The sequence below is a fragment of the Mus musculus genome, chromosome 12 (genome assembly GCF_000001635.26).
Source record: "Mus musculus strain C57BL/6J chromosome 12, GRCm38.p6 C57BL/6J".
In the NCBI taxonomy this organism is placed as follows: Eukaryota; Metazoa; Chordata; class Mammalia; order Rodentia; family Muridae; genus Mus; species Mus musculus.
The window spans coordinates 103310510-103334267 of NC_000078.6; the positions used below are offsets into that span (position 1 = coordinate 103310510).

The 23758-nt window shown below is 53.2% G+C and overlaps 2 protein-coding genes and 1 long non-coding RNA gene across 7 annotated transcripts in view; 1 reads left to right on the top strand and 2 right to left on the bottom strand.

Moving 5' to 3' along the window:
- The first annotated feature begins 456 nt into the window (after nucleotides 1-456).
- Nucleotides 457-6558, top strand: Fam181a (family with sequence similarity 181, member A). Of its 4 annotated transcripts, none has more exons than XM_006515321.4 (2): nucleotides 457-590; nucleotides 5263-6558. In XM_006515321.4, exon 2 carries the CDS (start codon nucleotides 5329-5331, stop codon nucleotides 6205-6207), a length of 879 nt encoding a protein of 292 aa, XP_006515384.1. In that variant the 5' UTR covers nucleotides 457-590; nucleotides 5263-5328; the 3' UTR covers nucleotides 6208-6558. The 4 variants fall into 4 exon arrangements, with proteins under 4 accessions (XP_006515384.1, XP_006515385.1, XP_006515383.1 ...); XM_006515322.4 differs by having other exon boundaries at nucleotides 504-572; XM_006515320.2 differs by lacking the exon at nucleotides 457-590 and adding an exon at nucleotides 3843-3920.
- On the bottom strand, nucleotides 1859-4260 carry Gm29508 (predicted gene 29508). Its single transcript, NR_136894.1, has 3 exons — nucleotides 4006-4260; nucleotides 2218-2435; nucleotides 1859-2095 (listed from the first exon to the last, which is right to left on the bottom strand). It is a non-coding gene; the product is annotated as a predicted gene 29508 (long non-coding RNA).
- Nucleotides 6559-10632: 4074 nt separating the features above from the next.
- Asb2 (ankyrin repeat and SOCS box-containing 2) overlaps nucleotides 10633-23758 on the bottom strand; it is a 34860-nt gene continuing 21734 nt past the window's right edge. For both annotated transcript variants that reach the window (NM_023049.1, NM_001374764.1), the window contains 5 exons: nucleotides 22783-23028; nucleotides 19836-20007; nucleotides 14544-15105; nucleotides 13254-13407; nucleotides 10633-11165 (listed from right to left, as the gene is read on the bottom strand). In NM_023049.1, coding sequence (NP_075536.1) covers nucleotides 11029-11165; nucleotides 13254-13407; nucleotides 14544-15105; nucleotides 19836-20007; nucleotides 22783-23028 — 1271 coding nt within the window. In that variant the 3' untranslated portion in view covers nucleotides 10633-11028. The remainder of the gene's footprint in view (nucleotides 11166-13253; nucleotides 13408-14543; nucleotides 15106-19835; nucleotides 20008-22782; nucleotides 23029-23758) is intronic.

The window sequence follows — 23758 nt, forward strand, 5'->3', positions numbered from 1 at the left end:
TTGGTCGATGTTAGTAAGTGTGTAGTTGGGTGTGGTCACTGAGCCTGTAGTTCCAGTCTTTGAGAGGCAGGGGCATGAGGATCACATGTTTCAGGCCAGCCTGGGCTATTCAGTGAAACTTTATCTCAAAGAAAACAAAAACCTGGTGACTTAAACGGATGCACTCTCCCCCGGGAAGCAAGAGATCTGGGTCCTGCTTAAAGGAATGTGTGCGTGGATAACTCACCACCTTCCTCCAGTGTTCTATTAAAGTCGCTTGATTTAAAAGTGCTTGATTAAAATTGCAGGAGTTGGATTACTAAAACACCAGGATTTGCATCCTGTCACCTCCACAAGGAATCAGGGCCCTGGCACACAGAGGCCATCACCATCCAGCCTCAGGGCAGACATCACTAGCTGATCAAAGCATTCCAAATTCCATGCTGGCCTTGGAATTGTCCCACAAGGCTCTTTGGAGGCATCACCAATCAAATCCGAATTGACAGTTGAGATTAAACTGACTTCTCATTCCTGGCCAGTGCCCTGACTGGATAGGACACAGCACAAGAAGGGCAGGAGAGGACACAGCCAAGGTGAAGTGTCTGTCTGTGGTAGGTCTGAGGGTGAGGGCACACAACAGACCAGGATCCACTGGGGACAGAACTCTGGGGCACATAGCCACAACTACCACACTGCTTGTGCTACACCAGCTCCAATGTACAGAGCAAACTTGATCCAGCTCTGTGGGATAGCAAGGAGAAGGGAAGGTGTTGGCTGCACACCAGGCAGCTCTTCTTTTTGTGGGATTTTAACCGCAGTATGAATCTTGCCAGGGACTGTGACCCCCCCTCCCCCAACCTTAAAGGCAAGGAATCCAAGACACCACTCATTGCCATAAGTCTTCAGAGTCAGTCATTTTGCCAAGTTTCATAGCTCATGCCTCCATGACCTCTGTAGAGCATGGCTATGTCCACCTGCATGCCACCCAACTTAAACTTGACGGCTTCCCCACCATCAGAGAGCAAACGAGGCTTGCTGTGCACGTGCTCACTCCTGTCAAATTCCTTCTGAAAGCCGGCCTTCCTGAGGCCCTGTGCAACGGAGGGAGAATGACTGTGTCATCTCGACCTGGAGCCTGTTATCCTCAGACTCCATCTCTGACCTCTTGCTATACTAGGGATACAGCAAGTGAGGTATCCAGGCTAGGGAATAAGATTATATCCACCCTGATTTGTATCGGGAGAAACCAGAGCATTTGCCAACTAGGGACTCCTAGTTAACACCCTGCCTCTGTTGCTGCAGGGACTGACCATACCAGGCTGTAACTGCCCGTGGTCACCTGAGGTCCCAGCAGTTCTGTGGGCACAGTCATACTGGGGGTCATTGTTAACCATGAAGTTGAGCAGCCAGGGCAGGAAGCACTCATCCCAGCAGCCAAGGGAGCTTACCCCCCCTCTCCCACCCCCCAAAACCTCCCAACCCTACTCAGGCTGATTATGGTTGACACTTGCTGCAGGCTGGACTTTGATAGAAGTGCTGCCGTTACGTAAGGGGTTGTTGCATAAGTCACCCTGTGATGCGTCGTCCCGTATTAACAGAGCTCCTGGCAAGTTGCTGGACCTCAAGTGGCCTTTGCGTGTTCCCCAAGTCAGAGTGATTGGCCGCATTCCTCCCCAGAGCTGGAGAGGTCAGAGTAAGCCAGCCCTCTGGGCAGGTATAGTCCCTGGGGAAATTAGGTCTGATTCCAGTTGACAGCTGTCAGACCGCAGCATATTGGGATGTCATAACCAAAGACTGGGACTCACTGCCAGCAGGAATCTGTCATTCCCTGTCCAGGGACAGTGGCTCTTCATTGGACAGTAATTCTTGCACCTGGGGAACGTTTAGCATACATTTATTTATACTTTTAAGTCAAGTAGGATTTTTCATTGCTGAGATCCGAGGTACAGGTCTCGGGACTGGCAGTGGGGGCTCCGAGGAGGGGAAGGTTGGCTGGTGCCCTGCTCTCCGGTTGACTTAGTCACTCTGCTCAGCTCACTTGCCTTTGGCAGAGCTCGGCAGAGACTCCTACCGGGGTGCAGCCTGGAATCCGCCCCCTGCTTTAAGCGCCATCTTCCTAGGGGGAAACAAGACAATCTCATTGATCCACTTGCAGCAGCTCTAAGGGTCCTTTGCCAAGGAACCCTCTGCTTCCATAGTCCTAGGACAAACCTGCAGCCAAGCCCTCACTGCCCTTACCTTGCTAAAGTTGGACTGCAAGAAAACAGAACCAGTCATTTCCCGTCACCAAGATGCAGGTCTTCGTTGGAATGGACAAAGCAGTTACTTTCAGAGACAAGAGGCCTTCCCCGTGCCAAGCCGACGTAGGACAGAGCACACGAAGGGCTCTGGAGAGTCTAATGTGAGCTGAGCTGGGGCTTCGTCACTGAACTGTCCTATTCCTTTCTACCTCAAGCCTGGAAAGACAGTTTAAGACAGGATTCCCACAGAGCCCACTACCGTGAGAAGCATGGCGAGAATACTACAGTGAGGCGCCTTAAGCGCACAGGCATGCTGCCGTCTCACAGGAAGCTGAATGGCCGACAGCAACACCCCTGGGAGCCATCTTTTTCTAGGAAATAAGGTCCACAGGTCACAGGCCAGGAGCAGACAAGGGCTGGATGTGTGAGGCAATCTCCCAGCATGTATGGGAAGTAAAAGGGGGGTAGTCCAAGACACGTAGAGACACACTACCTCGATGTAGGCAGCCAGGGTTCTGAGAGGCGCTGGCAGGAGCCTAACCTGGTGGCCACAGGACCCCAGAGTATATCTCCAGCAGAGTGTACCAAGAGTTTGGAACATGATGCATGGGACCCTCTCTTACCTGTCAAGATGGGCTGGGGACATGCTGCAGAATTTCCCCTTCCAAAGCCCTGACGATTAAGATAGCAGTGGCATAGCCCACAGTTAATGCAGAGGCTGCTGCAGAGGCCTTCCCCGTGCCAAGCCGACGTAGGACAGAGCACACGAAGGGCTCTGGAGAGTCTAATGTGAGCTGGTTACCAGGACAGGGGTCCTAATGCCAGCAGCACACCCTTGTTTGTTCTGCTCTGGCTCTGCACAGAGAGCATGTGGAGCTCTTGGAGTTAGAGCTGCAGCTCATTAGCCCTGGGCCGTCTCCTCCAGAGGAGGGAACTTAGGGCTACTCTAGACAGGTGCCTCATCCCTACAGCAGATGTCTCTTGGTGCCACTCCTAAGTCAGGGTATGCAACCATGCCTGTGGTATGAAGCTGTGGGCCACTATGCAGTCGGAGACAGAAGAAGATGACAGAAAGACAGGGAAAGGGGAGGAAAGTGGACCTGCGGGGGTCCACTGAGCTGGCTAGCATGGAGACCCTGCCCGGGAGCACTTCCCAGACAGTTCTCCTTCACCGGGCTGCTCTCAGCCTCACCTTCTTTCTGGGCATTTGATGGGCAGGGCCACGGCAGCCTGGGCTCCCTCACTTGCTCCAACTGAGCGGCCCTGCTTGCAGCCCTGCCGGCGTTGGCACGGTGACAGTAGCCAAGTGTGCAAACTTGTGCCATTGTCCCTGGGCCAGGGGGAGCCATGGAGACTAGCTAATATGACACAGGAAAATGTTTGCTGATGGCAATTCTATGGGCTTTGTCCACCTCTTTCTCCATCATGACGACTCGATTTAAGTCCCTAACTGTTTGACTACAAACGCAAGGGGACCGTGCAACGCCACCCTTTTGTCCGGCCGCACTGAATGGGCAATTCAGGCTTTGTGCAGCTCAATTGAGGAAGCAAACATAAAGACAAGATTCCTGAGAGCCTCGGCTCCCTTCCCATGGATATCCCAGCACCCCTCAGCCAGCCCGCCAGGGCTACCTTTCCCCACATCAGTGCACCTCTCAAATCCATCCCAGGGGGACCCTTCAGGAAGGACGGTTGAAAGAGGTGAGAGACACGAGGCCAGAGACAGAGTCAGAGAATGCACACTCAACACTCAAGGGCAGAGGAAAAGCAGCCCACTCCGGCTTACCCCATCCGATTGTCTGTCTGCACTGGAGCATGGCAGCTGGAGACCTGAAGTATCTGGGGAAGGTTGGGTGCCTGTCTCACTGTGCCCAGCCCTCCTTGATCCTGAATACTTTTTGCGCGCACACACACACACACACACACACACACACACACACACACACACCTCAAGAAACCAGGTTACTGAGGTCAAGGGGAGGAGTGGGTATGGAGACTGGAGAAAAGTGGGGCTGAAGGGTAGAAATTTACCGGGAAATGATTGCATTTGGGAGCTGTCTTTTTTTGTGATGGTCCCCATGGTGACAATTTGTGACGGCAAAGAATGTGGGACCGGGGCTCCGCCGCCTGATTGGGATGCTTTGTATCTGGAGAGGCGCTCCTGATTGGCCTGAGGGCCCCCCAGCTCCGGACTTGTCCTCCATTCAGCCCACTCAAGGGCTGTGCACAACTGCTTCTCAGCCTGCACGGAGCTCACTGCACGCCAGCTCGTCAGGCTTGCGGGGGTCTACGGTGGGGAACCTGCCGGCCACGTTGGCGGGGGGCCCTGGCCTTCACCTTCGGTCAGTACGGAGTCCCAAGTGGTTTGGCCTGGCTGGGTGGAGGGCAGGGCGTGAGCGGACTAGAGCCTTGGGGGAGGGGCACAGTACTGTGGGTGGTGGCCGAGGAGGCATGAAATTGCTGCAGATGCTTCTACAGGGGAGTCCCTGCGGCCGGCAGGGATGAGCCTTGAAGGCAGGTCTAGATTAAGTGCTAGACAGAGATCCTGCCTGGCCCTGTGTGAGAGTTGGGGGTGGAGCGTGGGGACTGCGGAGGGGGCGGGGTGGTGGGAGGGGAAGGCCACCACCAAGGAGGGGGAAGGGGGCTTGGCCTTCTTTAGAGGATTTCTTTGGCTTTGAAAATAAAAACTTGAATGGTGAGTCGTGCGCGCTGGCCTTCACGATGTGTGGGAGATGCGACCAACTGGGAATGTAGCCCCAGCAATGCCACTTGTAGCTGGGTGGCTTTGAGCAAGGTGTTTGCAGTTTCTGAGCCTTGACTTCCAGAAGAGGGCAACAGGCCCCAGAAGACTGAATGAGATAGTTGACACCTGTCTCATCTCAGATAGTCAAAAGGTGCTGAATAACGACTCACCAGCCCCATTGTGGATTCTGTTTGGGACAGAAGAATGGAGGATGTGTGCATTGGGTCCTGGTGGCCCTGGGGAAGGCGTAACTGCCCTGGAGAGACTCCTGCTGCCTATTGCATTCATTGTGTTCCCTAGGTCTGCCCTGTGCGCTCCTCCAGAGCCCATGCTCTTCATGGAAAGCCCTGCACAGTTCTCGTGGTGATGGCAGCTGACAGTGACGTGAAGATGCTTCTGAATTTTGTCAACCTGGCGTCCAGTGACATCAAGGCGGCCCTGGACAAGTCCGCACCCTGCCGCCGCTCTGTGGACCATCGCAAGTACCTGCAGAAGCAACTCAAGCGCTTCTCTCAGAAGTACTCGCGGCTCCCTAGGGGCCTGCCTGGCAGGGTGGCAGAGCCCCACCTGCAGAGGGGACCTGAAGAGAGGCCTGGACGGCCACCCCTCCATCCCTGTCCCCAATCCAGCCCCGGTGGGGGTGGGAGCTGCACAGAAAAGGCCCTGGGGACCCCCTTTAGGGAGGAATGCCTTTCTAAGGATCAGGGCTTCCGGGGGCTGAATCCAGAGGCTGCTAGACCCGGCCAGGTTCCCATGAGGAAGAGACAGCTGCCCGCCTCGTTCTGGGAGGAGCCAAGGCCCACTCTCAGCTACCCAATGGGGCTGGAGGTGGGCCTGGCCCCCAGGGAGGCATCTTTGTATGAGAATAAGAAAAACTGCAAGGGTCTGGAGTCCCTGGGGCCCGAGACTGCTCCACTGCCCATGTCCCCAAGGGTACTAGCTGACACGGAACCACTCAAGATGTCTGGGGTATCCTTGGTAGGCAGCCTGGATGCTTGGAGCTACTGCCCTTTCCAGTCCCATGGACAGCCCATCTTCCCGGGTCTCCCAGGGGTCCTGCCTCAGGGCCCAGTACCCAGTCTGGGCCTGTGGAGGAGAAGCCTGGCCTCGCCTGTGGATCTGGCCCACTTCTGCAAGGGTGTGGACACCCCAGGGCCCAAAGTGTACAGACCCGTAGTTCTGAAGCCTATCCCGACTAAGCCAGCCATGCCTCCCCCTATCTTCAATGTCTTTGGCTACCTCTAGCTGAACACCCTCAGCCCTCTCTCTTTTGGCCTCCAGGATGGGGGTCAGTCACTGACAAGCTCTCCGTGTGAGGAGGGAGCTGGGCAGGGGCCTGGCCAGGCTGCCTCAGGGACAAGGCTCCTCAGACAGGTACCTATGCGGAGGGAGCTTGCAGCTTGTGGACCAAGGCACAGGAAAACACGGGAAGTGAAACCCTAGTGTGGCAGCTGCCCATCACACACCTGTTCAGCTGCCATACCCCCCGCCCCCCCGGGGGGGGGGGCGAGGGGGCATCTCGCTTGTTCATTCTGTTCTTTGTAAATATTGAGAAAGTTAAAAAAAATTAAAAATAAAGATTTCTTTTCCAGTTTCCACCTCTCGGGTGTCATGAAGTGGGATGGTCCCGGATGCAGGGTCGGCATAGAGAATAGCTACTACAGGTGGGAGTGGCCTGAGGCTTCTGAGATGCCTGGAGGTGGGTGCTGGGAAACACATCTTGATTCCTAGGAAGAGGTGAGAGGGGATGCGGGAAGGGCTCGGGGGAAGGATGTTCGGTCCAGACATCTGAAGGGAGAGGTGGGCCAAGTCCGGATTCCCATGGTTCATGATGCTCAGGGAGGTAGAGATATAATTTTGGTGTGTCTGACTGTGCCAGAGTGGCACAGTGCTGGTCAGAGAGAAAACCAGGACAAATGGGACGTCAGTTTCACGTGACCAAGACAAGTGGTTTGACCAAGCCGTTCCTTTTAAGCATGAGCAGTGATTATATGTCCACAGTGAACCAAACCAAGCCCAAATTCCAGAGCTCCAGAACCCCAAAGGCACAGTCTTTTGACTGATCCAATCATATTCTGATTTCTCTCAGCCATAGCAATGAAGTGTTATCTGTGGCTCAGCAGAAGTGTGTGCTGGGGGAAGGAACAGGCTTATCCTGATAGCCCCCAGACAGCAAAGCTTCCTGACCAGCACGGGTCTAGCTAGGCATGCTCTAACGAGGATGGGCTACACAGTTTATCAAATTATGCTCTTCACAGCCAAGACTCGTGCTGGGCAAGCCTCTGCTCCCCACACAGGGAAACTCTGTCACGTACGCTGATGTATTCAGTACTGACTGTCTCCCTCATGGCCTGCCTCCGAGATGGTCCTTAGCTAACTGGGCATCCAGGATTAGAGGCCGCACATGGCCCTTCGCCTCTAGCCTACTTTTCCCCCAAGGCCCACCAGAACAGCGAGTCCACCGGAAAGGGGGCAGCTGGCAAAGGAGATGTGAGTGGTGTTCTGGATCTTTCTGCCTAAAGGCACCAGAAGATTTCCGAGTCACAGTTGCTGACATGACACATGTCCTCAGTCATTTTCTGGCATGTGAGAGGGCAGGTCCTTAGGCTATGCTTGGTCTCAGAGATCACTGAGGGTCCAAAAGCAGGTGTGTGCCCTCTTTTACCCCAAAGCACCATCACAGAGACTCTCTGAGCCCACTGCAACAGTTCTCAGCCTCCCCCAGACTGTATAACAGAGCTCAACACCCCAGTCCTGCCAGCTACTACTCAAGATACTTGTCTACACTGAAATGTCCTCACCCCAAAAGTGAGACGGGGCACAGACTTGCTACATGGGCTGTTTATAGATAAGGGTCTGGTCCTCCTGTTACGTGAAGTTGTCTCCTGCACTTAGGCACCTAGAGGTCCTTCCATGCTGGCAGGTTAGAAAGTCATACTTCAAAGCTGCTCACTGCCATGGGTGCCTTGGCTATCCCACCATGACACTCCTAGAGCAGGAGCCATCCTGCAGAGTCACATGTTCTCGGGTGCTGCTGAGCCCCACCCTGCCCAAGTCCTGGTACATCGGTGTTTTCCTGCTGGGGCTTGCCTTCCCCAGCGGTACCTGCAGGTCCATTCCTTTAAAAGCCGAAAGACTTCATTTAAAAGCAGAAACTGGGACCAAAGAGACAGTAGTTAAGAGCACTTACTGCTCTTGCAAAGATCCCAGGTTTGGTTTCCAGCATCCACAGCAGAAGGCTCAGGTGTCTGTAATCTGACACTCTCTGGCCTCCATAGGAAACTGCACGCACATGGTGTTCATGAACTCATAGGATTTCGCACTCACAAATAAATATAATAAATCTTAACCAATAAAGGCAGAAGCCTTTAATGCAGTGGCTCTCAACCTCCCTACCGCTGTGACCCTTTAATACAGCCCTCATGTTGTAGTAACCCTCATCCATGAAATTATTTTTGTTGCTACTTCATAACTGTTAATTTTGCTAGTTATCAATCGCAATGTAAGTATCTGTGTTTTCTGATGGTCTCGGGAAACCCCTGTGAAAGAGTCATTCTACCCCTCCCCCAAAGGGGTTGAGAACCACTGCGTTAATGAAACATGACCCAACAGAAGCCCAGGAAACCAGTCCCTCATATGGGAAGTGGCTGGGGGGAGCACATCTGGGGAGGTTTGATGTTGGAGAGAGGACAGCAGCCTTAGCCGCAGCAGCAGATTAAACCCCTAACCAAAAACCAAGATGGGAGCTGAGACTGTAACACAGGGTTTGGTAGAGTGGCTACCTTGCACAAAGCCCCGGGCTTGGTTTCCACCATTGCAAAATAAATTAATAGCAGGGAGAGGGGAAAGAAAAGAAGAAAAATATCAATTTGTATTGGTCTGGCTCCAAGTAAAACCCAAAGGCAGTTGAGGTACCACATTTGTTGGTAGAGGAGACCAGCAGTCTCCTGTTGTTACCACCACGGCATTCCCCAAGACACTGTTACTATGTGGCATCTCTAAGGTGGGCACCCTTCCTGGGCTTGGTGACACAATGAAGTCTAGCATTAGCCCCGGCACTGACCAGTCAGCACTGGTCCATTGGGGCATGCCACAGGCCAGACTCAGCATCTGGCCTGTGAGCACACAAAGGCGGGAACACTCAAAGTGGAATTTGGTGCTCTCCAGGCCTGGGTGTCTGACACCAGATAGATGGTGACTACCAACTGTGGTAGCTGAACTCCACTCCAGTCCCTCTGCCTAAAGATTCCCTGAGCAGCCACCTGGCCCAACACCTGTGTTTCTCAGATGGGAGGACATGTAGCTGCTGTCTGGTAGGACTCTAGATCGAATGGGGGCCCTTGGAGTGTCATAGCCCATCCACCTGTCTGTATCCCAAACAGCTCACAGGCCAATGACCATAGACCAATGCCTTAGCTCAGACCCTGCATCCCTTCTGACTGCTTTGCTTCCTGGTTAAATGTAAGCAGGGAGTCTTGAGCTGAACCACACTTAGCAGCCTTCTCTGTGCCTTCAAGGGTAAGCATCCCCAGGAGAGATGATGCAAGCTTCCCTCCAGACTTCCTCCAACAAAACATGGAGGGACATCGGCCAAGCACAAAGCTGGAACGAACCCCGCAGGGACTTTGCCGTGTATGCTCAGGCAAGCTCCTTCCTCCCCTCTATCTCATCAGGACCTTGAAGGCATGGACATGGTGCTGCTTAGCCCTTCTGAGCCTAGAAGTCTTATAAACATTAGAATCTACTTGTGAAAACCAGGGATGCCATAGGCAGCAAGGCCATCAGGAACCATCCAGCCCACTATACAGATAAAGAAACTGAGTCCCAGAAGAGAAAGCTGGAGCTGGTCTGAGGCATCATGCCTCTACCAGTCCAGCTGCTTACATTCTGAAAGATCAGAAGCGACCACTGGAGAAAGAGGCTAGGCTAGGCTAGGCCAGGCTAGGCTAGGCCAGGCTAGGTCAGGCTAGGCTAGGCCAGGCTAGGTCAGGCTAGGCTAGGCCAGGCTAGGTCAGGCTAGACCAAGCTAGGCTAGGCTAGGTGCAGGTTTTCAGCAAGGGAGCCCTGCTCTGTTGGTGCTGAAGATCAACTTGGACGGGGAGACAGTTTCACTGCCATGCAGGGAGAACACTGAAGAACTTCCATGATAAACAGTGTGTGCGGGTCTCAGCTTCTGGGTCCCAAAGGCCCTGGAACAGGGGTGATGACAGTGCTGGGCCTCAGTGCTCACCCACACCACCTGCAAACAGGACGCCTTGCTTGTCTCATAGGAACATGGTAGCCAGGGATTCTGTACTTGTCCTAACCACCACCAGCTCTGGGTTGCCTTTCTTATTATGTTAACTTCTATAGCAAGAGTGAGGAAGAGGGTCATGAAGGGTGGAAGACAACCCAGGTATCAAAGTGACTCCCCCCACCCCCCCAGCTAGTGATGAAGCGCTGGTTTCAATGGCGATTGAACCAGTTTGAACCAGTAGAAGAAACCAACTTCCTCTCTCCTGGTCTACGAAGGACACACCCTCAGGATTCTTTCAGAGCTCAAACGAGGTGACACATTCAGGGGTCTGCATGTCCTGTGCCTACTACCCACCTAACCCCTGTTCTTTCCAGGAGCAGAGCTGAGAACCTCAAGTCCAGAGCATCTGAAGCCCAGGAATCACAGGGCAGAAATTCTGTATACAACGTTTATTGTGCTCAGTGAAATAAAATACTTGGGCTGGGCGTCTCCCTCGCAGCCTGAAAGCTGAGGGTCCAGTGAGGGATTCCTACAAGTTCTCCAGCTTAAGGCCAGGATTCCTGCCTGGGCCACCTTGCCCAGACCAGCTCTCCCCTGGCCCCAGGTTGAAGGTCTCTGGCTATGGCCAGAAGCAGAGCGGGTCTGCGATCCGCTGACAGTGTGAAAGCAGAGGTTCCACGTCCACTCCCCACATCAGGTTCTCACTTTGGGTGAAGCTCCAGCAAAGAACCAGCAAGGTCACACCTGTTCTGACCCCAGGGGGTCCTGGATGCAGGCCACCTGGGGCGTCCCGGAAACAGTCTGAAGGCCACATCTCCTCTCCAGGCTGGTTACTGTGTATTCTCATATTTCAGGTATCTGATTAGCCTGCCGGGAAGCGGCAGTGTGTCCAGGAGTTTTATCCGGTATTTTCCTATGGCCTTCCGAACCCGCAGCCGGCAGAGGTGAGCCAGAGGTCTCGGAGGTTCTAGGAAGAGGAGAAATAGGAGACACACACTGATCATAGGGGTGCTCGCTGCTCAGTCCCCAAAACTGGGCCTGGCAGAGTGCCTTCTTTATACCTTCAACCTGCATGGATTTGCACAGCCCAGAGGTAATCAGGGTAAAAGCCCACACCCACTTCTTCCCAGGCTCCTGCTGTCACTGGGAAGCCAGATGAAGTGGGCAGAGCCTGGCAGTAGGGCTGGAGAACTCCCTTGAAGGCTCTAGACTGCCACTTGGTTGCTCCCGGATGCCCCTGGAATAGCTTATGCTATGGTGTTTGCTCAGTCAGGAGGTAAACAGAGGCAGAAGGGGGCATTTGGTATTAGGGTAATTTATTTGGGCACAGGAAGTAGTTTGTCAAACTAAAACATGCCATTCATTTATGCATCCATCCATCCATCCATCCATCCATCTTAACATCCATCCATCTATCCATCCATCTATCCATCCATCCATCCATCCATCCATCCATCCATCCATCCATCCAACAAGCACATGCTGGACCACAGATGCAGAGGTGCCTTCTGGAGGATGTAGAGAGGAGCCATGAGCAATGTTCCTGGTGAGGGATGGAGGCCAATTCGTTCCCAGTGAGGAAGATGGCAAGTGCCTGCCTAACTTAAGAGGTCATGGCAAGGAAGTGAGAGGAAGGCAAAGGAGAATGGAGAGCAGAGGAGACCACACCCCAATCGCACATCCACAGGACAGCAGAGGAGGTGGCACCCCCATAACTCTGGTGTTTCTGACCAACAGCTGGTGCTCCTGCCACTCAGGCAGGAGTCCTCAGCCTCACTCCAGGAAGGCCCTTTACTGGGGAGAGGGAAGTAAAGGCCACTGGTATGCAGCACAAGACACAGAGAGCCCAGGGACCGGCTAATCTGCTCTCTCATCTTCAGAGCACCTAGTACAGGGAGCTGGCCAGGAAAAAAAGTGGCTTTAAAGCACTGGGTTCTCAGCCTGTGGGCCACTTGATTCCTAACAGTGGCAACATCAAAGCTATAAAGTAGCAATAAAACTAATGTTATGGCTTGGGGCCACCACAACATGAGGAACTGTGTTAAAGGGTTGCACCATTAGGAAGGCTGAGAACTTTTGCTTTAAAGTAATCAAGGCAGGCTTCCGAATGGTGTGTCTATCATCTGTTCACAAGTACTTACTATAGTTCTCTGTCCTTGGGGTGGAGTCTAGTTGTGAGAGATGAGCCCTTTCTAAGGAAAGCAGGAGCAAAGACAGAACTGGTGGGGCCCATATCTGGGCATGGACCGCTCTACCCTCTAGTGGCCAGGGACCATGGTAGCAGCAGCAGCCAACGACTGATTACTTAGTGAAGGGCATAGCAGTGCCTGAGTGGTGGTAGATAGATGACAGATGACCCCTGCTGCTGCCCACTGACTTTGTCACAGGCATCAACTGAGAATTGTTCACCCAGATCTGTGCCAGGGGAAGATCTTGTAGCAGTTAGGGCTCAAGGAGGAATTGGGTACATGGGGTCAAGGACCTACAGGGGACAAGGATGGAAGCGGCCTTGGTGGCATGGTAATAACTCACTGCAGGCCATTCTTTGTGTGACCTGCCTGACAGACAAACGACCAGGGTCTAGCCTGTTAGCCCAAGCTAGCCAGGCGTCACCGTCTGAGTGCTGGAAGGGTTTGGGCAGTGAGCCTGCCTTCTTCCTCTGTTCAGGGGTGACAGGCCATCATCACAGGCACCACGAGTGCCCCTACGAATGCTGCCCAAGGCTTGGGCTGCTCCAGGCGAGCTGCCAAATCTGGTGGGGATGCAGACTCCAGATCTGCAAGGCACTGTGGAGACAGGAGCTGTCCTCTGGGTGAGATCTGGGTGTTTCAGGAACACTCTTCAGCTGTAAATACCCTAGGTCACCATTCACTCCTCTGCCTGCCCTTCCGCCCCACGTTGTCAGACCTGGGTGGGTACCTAGCCTGCGACCACCTAGCTATGCGACTCTGGCCCAGATCCGGGCACAGCCTGCGCCGGTATATGGGTCACACTGCCTGAGGTCTAAGTCTCTGCAGGGCAGAAGATTCGCTGGTAGCAGCAGCCACAGCCCTACCTGCCTTCTCCTTGATGACAGCCCAGTCCTCAAAGCTGTCGATGTGCTCCTTCAGCCGGGAGCACAGCTGCACGTTGCCCACATAGTCCAGGAGGACATCGATGATGGGTCCCGCCCAGCGGCTCACTTCCGGGGCCGACAGGAACTCACAGAACTGGAATAGGAGCACACCACTCTTTCAGGTGAGGTTTGGGGCAGGTGTCTAAGAATGGAAAGGTTCCCTTCTACAAGCCCCTCCCCTCAGCGCGAGCCCCACCCCTCTGGGCACTGGCATCTACTACCTGACATGCAAGACAGACAAGCTGGGCTGGCCCCATCACTTCTCTGAGCCTCGATTCCCTTGTCTATAAATTGGGCCTATGGCATCCACTCCAAGGAAATTTTTAGGACCGTAAACTGCTTTGTATGCAGTGTATGCAACCGTGCGCGCTGGTTGACCACGAGAATGACTTTTACCAGCAAAGTGTTTCTAGTTTCTAGCTTCATCTACATTTTAAATGCTGACTTATTTTAAAGCTGAAGATAAACTACGGCATCGTTCAGTGTTCTGTGACTGATCCAATTCCTGGTCCTTTCTTATACTTTATTTTATTTGAGTCATTTTATTTTTAAGTTATCTGTATACATATTGTGTGGCTGTATGCATGTGGGTGCCCCCACAGGCCAAGGGCAGGGAATTACGTTCGAGCTGGAGTCACAGGTAATTACGAGCCAACCCTGGTGTTGAGAACCCCAAACCAGGTCTCTGTGATAGAAATACATGTTCTTCACTGCCGAGCTATCTCTTCTGGTTCTCTTTTGCTTTTTTATTTTAAGACAGGTTCTCACTAAGTTGTTAAAGATGACCTTTATCATAGCCTGGGCTGGCCTCAAACTTGCAAGCCTTTTGACTCAGTCTCTCGGGTCCTAGGGTTACTACAGGCCTATATCACATCCCTAGTTGTCCTGTGTCCTAGGAGCCTCCCCGGTCTGCTCTGCTCTCCCCTTCCTGTTCACTGAAGATCTGACACAGGCGACTGGCTGGCCCTGAAGTTTTGCAGAGTTCCCTCCTCTCCAGACAATCTCTTACCCCATCGTGGCTTCTCTTAAGGGGTCCAAATCAAAATGAGAACTGCATCATTGGCATGAGCCATGGTGTCTGCTGCTGATGAAGGTGCTAGCCACGGGTTCATTCTCCACCAGCCAACACGCCCTCCTAGGCCATAACCACTCTCCCAACTTGCTTCTGATGTGTGGTTATCACCCTACCTTATCTTCCCTGAAACCCTCCTGTACCCTCCCTGCATGCACCTGCACCACGCTAGGTGCCTTGTCGTCCACGGGTGCGTCGTGGAAGCGGCCAGGTCGCGGGGCGGGTGGGTGCGGCCCGTTGCCGTACAGGCAGGAGAAGCAGGGCTCGCCATCGCAGCCGAGGTCCATAAGGAACTTGAGTAACGACAGGCACTTCATGGCAAACATGATGGTGGCTGGAAAGGCGGTGGGGTGAGTGGCGATGTAGGCGTCGATGTTGGCGCCATGGTCCAACAGCAGCTGCATGGTGCGCAGGCAGCCGTGGCGGATGGCCACGAGCAGAGGGCTGATGACATCGCGGTTGGGGTCCGCGCCCGCCAGCAGCAACAGCTCGGTGGCGTACACATTGTTGTTGACCACAGCGAAGTAGAGCGCAGAACTGCGGCGGTCCTCGTAGAGGCGGGCGCGCTCGGGAGCCAGAGGTGCGTTCACGTCGAAGCGCGCGGCCAGCAGCGCCTCCAGCACCGCGTCGTGGTTGCGCTCGGCCGCTAGGTGCAGCGGGCTGATGCCGCTACGGCGCACGCGCGTGCGGCTGGTCACAGGCAGCAGCATCTGCACTATTCTGTAAGAGGACGAGCAGGAGCAGGTCAGTACAGGATACGGGGCGCATGGGCACGACACGGCCAGCAGAGGGCGCCCAGGGGCCTGTCATGCTTAGCAGGAACCGGTTGGAACTGGCTGGTGAGTTCTGAAAAACCTCAGCCAGGTGGATTGTGGTTTCAAGCATCTCGCATGGACTCACCCCAGCGTAAATAAAGGATGCTTGGAGAGAGAGAGAGAGATGGCTCGGAGGTCAAGAGCTCTGGATGATCTTCCAGAGGACCCAGTTTGATTCCCAGCACCTACAGGGAGGCTCACAACAGCCAGAATTTGTAACTCGGGTTCCAGAGGATCTGAAGTCCTCTTCTGGCAACCACCCGCACCAAGCATACCCGTGGTGCACGGACATACACGCAGACAAAATACTGATCCACTAATCATAAAGATTTCTGCTCTCAGTAATCGGAGAACGTGGCAGGAAGCCCCTCACACTCAGTGAAGGGCCACTCCGCTCTCTGCAGGAGGTAGCAGACAGAGCAGGGAACTGAAATCTGGTACCAAACCTTGCCCGGTTAGGGAAGAAAACACTGGGGGGTTGGATTTGTTGCTATGAGAGCCCATAAAGGAAGTCTGGCTACCCCTACTCTGCAGATGAGAACAACTGAGGCTTGGAAAGGTTAGGGGCTCGCTGGGAGGGGTACTCTGGCCTGAATTGTTTTTTCTCCCTATCTTGTTGCTCTGGCATCTGGTGGGACATCTAGGCATGGTGAGGGGAGGGAAGAGGAAACGTCTCAACCACTCTTGCCCCAGACCCATTCTTCTACTGTGCCTTCTTCTCTCCTCTCCTACAAGATGCAGGGTTTTGTTTTGTTTTGTTTTGTTTTGTTTTGTTTTCCTGAGTGTGTAAAGCCAGATTCTCCAGCCCCTCTGCCCAGTTTTGACACGGAGGGCCCAGCCAACCACCACCGGCCTGACTGTGGGACTGGGCCCTGCTCTCAGCACTTCGCCTATCAACCTTCCTAGTTCTCCAAGTGACTCTTTGAGATTGCATTTGCATGACAGATGAGGAAACCCACTCAGGAAAGGTGCAGGACTCCCCAAGGACACACAGCCAGGAAGTGGGAACACCCAGATTTGAGTCCAGATTGCCAGATTCCTCTGGGCACACTCTTAACTACTCTCCTACTTCTGCTGTGGCAATCAGGGTGACAGCTGATGGGTCATGGGGTTTTGCAATTTTCACAGTGTGTCAACTTGCCTGGCCCATTTTGCCCTCGATGTATCCCCATGGCCTACCCAGAGCACGCTCTGTCTATCTTTTTAACAGACATGGCTCAAAAAAAAAAAAAAAAACCAGTGACAAATCAGAGGTCGTAGAATAGCTCCAGGGGTTTGACCCCAGGACCCCTCATCTCAGCTCTTGACCCCAGGACTCCTCATCTTGGCTCTCGTTCCCTGGATCCCTGCTGCCTTCCAGAACAAGCGCTCAGCTCACTCTGTTGACTTCAGGCCCTAATCCATCTAAGCCCTGCTGACAGGTGACCTCACAGGCTCCTATGGAGCTCTCAGGAGGAGGAGGCCATGTCGAGGAAGGAGGAGGGGGAAGCAGGTGCTACCACCAGCCCGGTTCCCTTCTCTCTTGATTCCTGGCACTCTTCTTGCCTCTGACTTCCTGGAACCAGGAGGCCATCGACCTCCTGCTGGAATCTCTCCGGGGACAACATTATTGCATTCAGCGATGCTGAGCTTGGCTAAGATCTGCCTCTGAAACCTCCAAAGGAAATTCACACACCCAGGGGAGCTAATTGCCTCCTAATTTCTATTTGTGCAGGCTCGAGGGGCTTGACCTCCTCTTCAGAGGTGCTGGTCAAAGGCAGGGCTGGGGCCCCTGGACCACCGCCATGACCAACAAATGCAGGGTAACATCCGTGACACGCTTGAGCACAAGAAAGAACAGGGACATGGGGTGGGCTGGGCTGGGCCGCTGCCCATGGGCTGGGATCTCTGCAGGCCCCAGCTGGTCTCCAGTGATTCCTTGGCCAGGCCATAGAAAGGGGCAGAAATGTGGGAATCTGACATCTCTGCCCCCAAGTCCCAGAAGCATAAAGTCAGCGACTTAGTGAGTCATTGGGCCGTTGCATACTACTTCTCTAGGATTTAGTCATCAAGGGTCAGTGTGCCCGTGATGCCCATCTCTGACAGACATAGGGACAGTGCTGCCATTTTATAGAGGGTGAAACAGAGACCCAGGGGTGGAGCAGAGAAGCAACTGGCTCTGAAGAAAGACAGGAGACAAGCCAGGGCAGAGTGGAGACACTGGGTACCCAGGGCCAGGCCTTTTCAAGGTGTCACATCTCTTTCTCATTACTTCTTTTTCCTTTTATCTGTTTTTGAGACATGACCTCTTATGGCCCTGCCTGGCTTGGGTGTTGCTGCCTTGACTTAACTGAGCCTGGCAACAGTGAGTAGACAGGCATTCAAGCTAGCTGTCCTTAGTATGGGGACACGGGGGATCCTGAGGGATAGCACAAGCAATGAGGAAGCATCAGACCTCAGCATCACCTGGACCTGATGACAGCAGCTGAACGCTGGGCCGTCTCGAGTATGCCACTAACCACTCTGAAACACACGCACCAGAGGTTACACTGAGGCATACTAGTGACAGTGACAATGACATATCACCAAGCACTGTCTGTATGCCAGGCGTCCTTTAAAGTGCTCTTCACAGTCACCCTTTAATTCAAAAGTGACCCCACAATCTGAGCCTCTTGCTTCATGTATTCTTCATACATCCCAGCGAGGGGGAACTTGCACCACGTGGCAAAACAGAACCCTGCCGTCTCTTTTGCCAAGCCTGGTTTTGAGGCTAACACCTCCCACTTTTGTTGGATCGGCACACAGTAGGCTGTTAGAAGGCAGTTAGAAGTCTGCGTCCTAAGCATTGACAGCAGGCCCTGTCCTGCTGCACCAAGCTAGAGGAGACCTTAGTCAACAGGTCATGGTGGCCTGACCCTTGGCCAATAGAGAGGTGCTAAGTTCCTGGAACTCATTCAAGCCCCATGTGGAAATCCTGGCACCCCGCCCCAGGCCAGCCCAGTGCCATTATCTAAGGTGGGGCCTGAATCCGGGCTGTACAGCCAAGGTCAGGAGCCCCTGCCTTCAAGGGTCCTTGGCCAAATTCTTTTCCTGCTCACAGGGTCTTTGGAAATCTACCTGCTCTGCTATAAGACACTGGAAATGGATGACAGTAAATGTGCCTAAGGAATGGGGATGCTAGGTTCCTCTATCAGCCATGCCCCAACACACCCCACCCAGTGTGCTGAAGAGCAGGCACATCTGGCAAATGGCCTCAGGCTCCAGGCGTTTTGCTCCGGGCCAGGGGTAGGCAGGGTGTTTTGGCAGGTGGCTGAATGCCTATGGAATGTCACATCAAATCCCTTCTCAGCCTGTGGGAGGCCAGCATGGGGAGGGCCTCTGATGCCACATGCCCAGGGTGTGAGCAGAGAACAGTGGCCCAGCCAGGTGGCAGGGGCTGCTGGGAATCCAACTTTAACCCTTCGCTGGGAAACCCTCAGGAAAGCAGTTGTATGCATGTACAGGAAGGTCTGGGGCTCTGGGGGACAGTGTAGGAACCTTTGGGGCCTTTGGTTCATTTTCAGTGGCTATTTCTCTTCCCCTATCCATCCCCTGCCTCACTGACAGTGCCAAACATAATCTGTTCTCTTTCTTCTGAGAGTCTGAGAAGTTAGAGCACCCCCCAGTGTGGCACCCAGGGCACACGGCATGGCTTTTCTAGTAACTGTGAATTACTGTCTCACTATACCACTGTGGTGAATGTTTCCTTTGAAAACGATTTTAAGGAAAAGGATATTTTAAAACTAGTGAAAGTTGTCTAAAATCAAAAGAAAGCTTGCCAGGGTCTGTGACTGGGAACTGCCCTACCAGTAGAGGATATCCTAGGCATGGGGATGGTCCCACTGAGGCACGAGGCTCTTAGCTACCTGGTCAGTTTCTTCTTCTATAAAAGGGGCTGTCCCACAGCTCGGCAGTGAGTCCACACTTTAGAAATGACCAGTGTCCATCTGCAAGGACAACCAGCATCCCCCTGACCACCCCACCCAATCACCCTTTCCCACCCACAGTGTATAGGTGCTAAATTCCTAGCAATTGGCTCTCAGATGAGTGGGGTGTTGGAGGTGCCAGAGAAAAGCTCACTCCATGGTGTACAAGCTCCCACCATGGTCAGTGTTGTGCTACATGTGAGTGAACATGTTCCTGGGGGGCGGGGCTGCAGTGGACACATGAGCCCAGACAGGCAGCCTCCAGTGCGCTCTGCTCCAGCCCTTGCCAGGTCCCTTCTACGGGGGCCAGCATGGAGCTTAGGTCTGGATGATCTTTCATCACATCATGAATGCGTGTGGACTGTTCATCTCTGTGTTTGTGGGGGGAGAGATTTCCCTCCCACAGACTGCTTCTGGAGAAGTTGAGCTTCTCCCACCCGAGCATGATGTTTAGGGAGGTACCCGGTGACTGGTCCCTGTCCGTTGCTGTGAGCATCCTCAGCAAACAGCTAGCTGACCTGCAGGTTATCTCTGCATCCTCCCACCCCACCGAAAAACAAACCAAACCAAACAAGCAAACAAAGAAAGAGTCCTCTCAGGGGCCATGGAGATCAAGTGCCCTGCCCCGCCCCTGCCCTCCTTAGGCATCCCCGGAGAGCTGTGCTATACACAGTAAGGGCTATGGACTGACCTATAGTTGCCCTTCTTGGAGGCAACATGCAGGGGGAGCAGGCCGTCCTTGTTGGCTTTGTTAGCATCGGCGCCCTGAGAGAGAAGAAACTCTACCACGTCTTCATGCTCATTCTTGCTGGCCTCGTAGAGGGCTGATGCACTGTCACTGGCCTGCGTGTTGATGTCTGCACCTGGAGAGGGAGAAGCAAGCAGAGCCATGAACGATCAGTGGTTCTGCCATAATTTAGTGCCACTGTGTGGTGAGCACCTCCAAGCTAACCACTGGGTGAGTAGGCTGGGCCATGCCTACTGCCTGAATCCAGGAGGACCCATCAGACGTCAGAGCTAAGGTAAGTTCCTTGTCACAAAACCTCGTCTACCCTGTTTCTCTGAATCCATATGGAGTCCTGAGAGGCCAAGTTTTTCATCACAGACCAGGACACAGGACATGAGAGGACTCAGGATAACCCACTCATAGATGTGAAGCTACACTTGAATGTATGGTCGGAAGATGTATTCTAGACTAGGCTTTCAGCCCTCACTACGGGCCCTAGGCTGTGTGCCCTGGCAGCAGCAGCAGCTCCAGCTAGGTACAAAGCTCCTTAAAGGAAATCCTACTGACTGTTAGTTGGATTTGGGGTTGATGGTTGTGGTTGGTTGTGGTTGGTTGGTTGGTTGGTTGGTTGGTTGGTCTGAGGCATCATCTTATGTAGCCCAGGCTCGCCTTGAATTCCATATGTAGCCAAGGATGGCCTTGAACTTTTGAACCTCCTGCCTCTAACTCTAGAGTGCTGGAGATTGGACCCAAAGCTTTGTATAGGATAAGCAAGCACTACCAACTGAGCCACAACCCCAGTCCTGGGCTTGTTTTGTTCTCCATCTGAAATAGGAAAGAACTGGCTTCTGCTATCTTCTTAAGGAACCATGGAGGGACTGGAGAAATGGCTAACTGGTGAGGACCATGTACACATCTTACAGAGGACACGGGCTTCAGTTCCCAGTACCCACAGTGGCTCACAACTACCTGTAACTCCAGCTCCAGGAGATCTGATATCTGTGGGTAGTTATACATCACACACACACACACACACACACACACAAACACCCATACACACACACACACACACACACACACTTTAAAAAAATCATGAAAATAAATTTAAAAAAGAAACTAAACACTGAGCCATGCTTGTAGGAAGGGGGCTGAAGCCTGGTAGCAGCTTCCTGCCATCATCTTATCTTTTACATCTTCTGCATCTCTTGGAGTGAGAGAGCAAACCGGTGTGCACATGATTTCTCTGTAGGCTCCACACTGTAGACGAAGATTAGCTGAGATAGCTCAGTAAAGGCTGAGATCAAAGGCTTGTGTCAGCCACAGCTCCTCTGTCAGAGCCATCTGCTCCTCTCACCCTTTCCGATGACTTCATTTTCAGCAGCGGAGGACTTGTCCTGGCCTTCTGAGAAGAGCACCAGGCCTTGAGGGCTCATCAGGACCATGAAAGTTTCTGTACCATGACTCCCAAGCTCTGGGGCCTTAGACAGCTTTTAGAAGCCTCAGTTTACCTGCTTGTTAGTCAAGAGTCATAGTCCTGCCCTCTCCTGTTTAGGGTGAGGTGTAAATAACATAACAGAAACATAGCACCAGCCTCAGAAGCCACTGCTGTCTAGACAGAGCTCAGGGCAGAGACTGTCCCTTCCCTCAGAGGAACAGTATAGGGACACCTTTAACAAGCCCCTGGGCCTCATGCTTAGGCTCCCCCGCAGGCCTAGGCTTGAGCAAAGCAGCCTGCTCACATAAGGAAAATATTTGTATAGGAACTGGCTTTAACTCCCCATGAAGGGAGCAGTCCCTGCCTCAATATCGGCAGGGAAGAGGGCGACTGCCTGGAGAGGAGGTCCCCCTCACCCACTGCACCCTTGCCCTCAGCACAGCTTGCTGGCCTGGGCTCCAGGACTCCACTGAGTTGTCAGAGTGTTCATTGCAGTCATCCCTGGCTAAGAGCCTTAGTCAGGCCCAGGGTCCATCTCCTAGGCTGAGAGGCAGACACAGGTCAGATCCAGGCTCTTACAGTGAGCAATCACTTAACCTGTCTGAGCCTCGATCCCCTCAAGTATACAGTGGGGTTAGGATGGGTCCCCTGGGCCACACTCTACCTATCTGTCATAGGTCCATGCTTAGCAGGAGGCCTGACACACAGTAGGTCCTCACTGGTTTGTTGCAGCACAGCCCCAACACTTCTGCATAGTCTCGGCCTCTCCAGTTCTCCAGACAGAACTTCCTTCCATTGAGAGGGAAAGACAATCGCAGGAGAGCTTGGAGTGGGTTGTCAAAATACTCAGTTTTTATTCATGTTTTTGAGGTCTTTGCTACTGCAACATCATGGTGCAAGCAGTATGGTTTTAGTTTCTCCTGTTACGGTTTTTTTTGTTTTTGATTTTGTTTTGTTGTTGTTGTTTTTCTTTTTCTTTTTTTTGGGGGGGGGGGGGGAAACTAGGGCAGAGACCTGGGTTCAAATCCCATTTGTATCAATAACCTACTGTGTGATCTTGGACAAATCACTTTCCCACCCTGGTCCTTCCTTGGTTTTTATCACCTGCAAAACAAGGATGTGATCTCCATCTGAGGTCTTTCTGTCCCAGCAGTGTGATGTGTAGTGGTTTGGGCATCAAGAGTCCAAGAATCTAGATAGCTCTACAGCTAATTCCGTAGCTAAGTCACTTCCCCTTTGCAGGCCTCAGATTCCTCTTTTGTGAAAGGAGGATGTTGAGCTCGATCTGAGATAGTAAGACAGGAAGCACCTAGCAGCATCTCTCCATAGCTCTACAGAACCTAAACCTGGCCTAAGAGTCCTCCACACAGCCCTGTGGGGCTCTGGATCAGAGGATGCCACAAGATGACCCCAGTGCAACTTCCCCTCCCAGCTGACCTCTGAGGTCTTTGGTAGCTGTTCTGTGTGGCCACTCACCATGCTTGGCCAGGAACCTCAGGGCCTCCAGCTGCCCACTCTGGGCAGCCACAAACAAAGGGGTGATGCTGTAGACATTCTTGGCCTCCACCTTGGCCCCGCCACTCACTAGGATCTCCATGACCTCCAGGTCATTGCGGGAGACAGACTCGTGCAGTGCGGTCCAGCCCCTGTTACAGCGGTGGTTGGCGTCTGCGTTGTATCGCACCAATATCCTCACCGCCTCCGCGTTCTTGCGCTCACAGGCTGGACCCAGGAGAAGTAAGACAGTCAGTGTAGCCCTGAAGGTTTGACACATCCTTCCAACTACCCTTGAAGAACGCAACGTCAGTGCCTACGTCTGTAAATGAGGTGGGTGGAACACAGAGATGGCAAGCGTCTTACTCAGAGTCACTCAGAGACTAAGTGTCAGTACTGGGATCCAAACCCAGGAAGTCATGCCCCCTAGAATGCTATCTACAGAGCAAAGGCTGCTCATTTAGCTTGGCTTTATCTTCTGAGTACAACCCATCTTTCTCAGCCTCCTCAAACCTCCTCTTCAACTTCCTCTGTCAAAAGACCCCAAATGTGCCCTTGGCTCTGGCCCATAGTTCTCACTAGGGAGCTATAGAGGGTGTTGGAGTCACCAAGGAATGTGAGCCGATTAATGGCTTTTGAAGCCTCCCTGGAGAGGGGACAGCAAGCAGGGGAAACAGCTGCCTATGGTGTTTCAAGGGGTTTCTCTCCCCACCTCATGAGCGCTAGTCTTCTCTCTGTGAACCACACAGCAAAGCCTTCCTAGAGGAGGCTCCAGGGAGGGTCCACAGGAGGCCAAATCCAGGAGCCAGGAGCTGGGGGCTTCGGTACCTAATAGGTCCAACCAAGGCCAAGCCACCAAGCTGGTATTTGGCATGCTTCCTACAGCTCTCTTTGGGACAGCTGAGGTCTCAGGTAACAGCTAAGGGCCCCATAGAAGACACATCCATGTTGCGTTCAG

What these genes read in the sequence shown, in the direction of transcription:
- Fam181a (XM_006515321.4), top strand. Translation starts at nt 5,329, where the DNA reads ATGGCAGCTGACAGTGACGTGAAGATGCTTCTGAATTTTGTCAACCTG.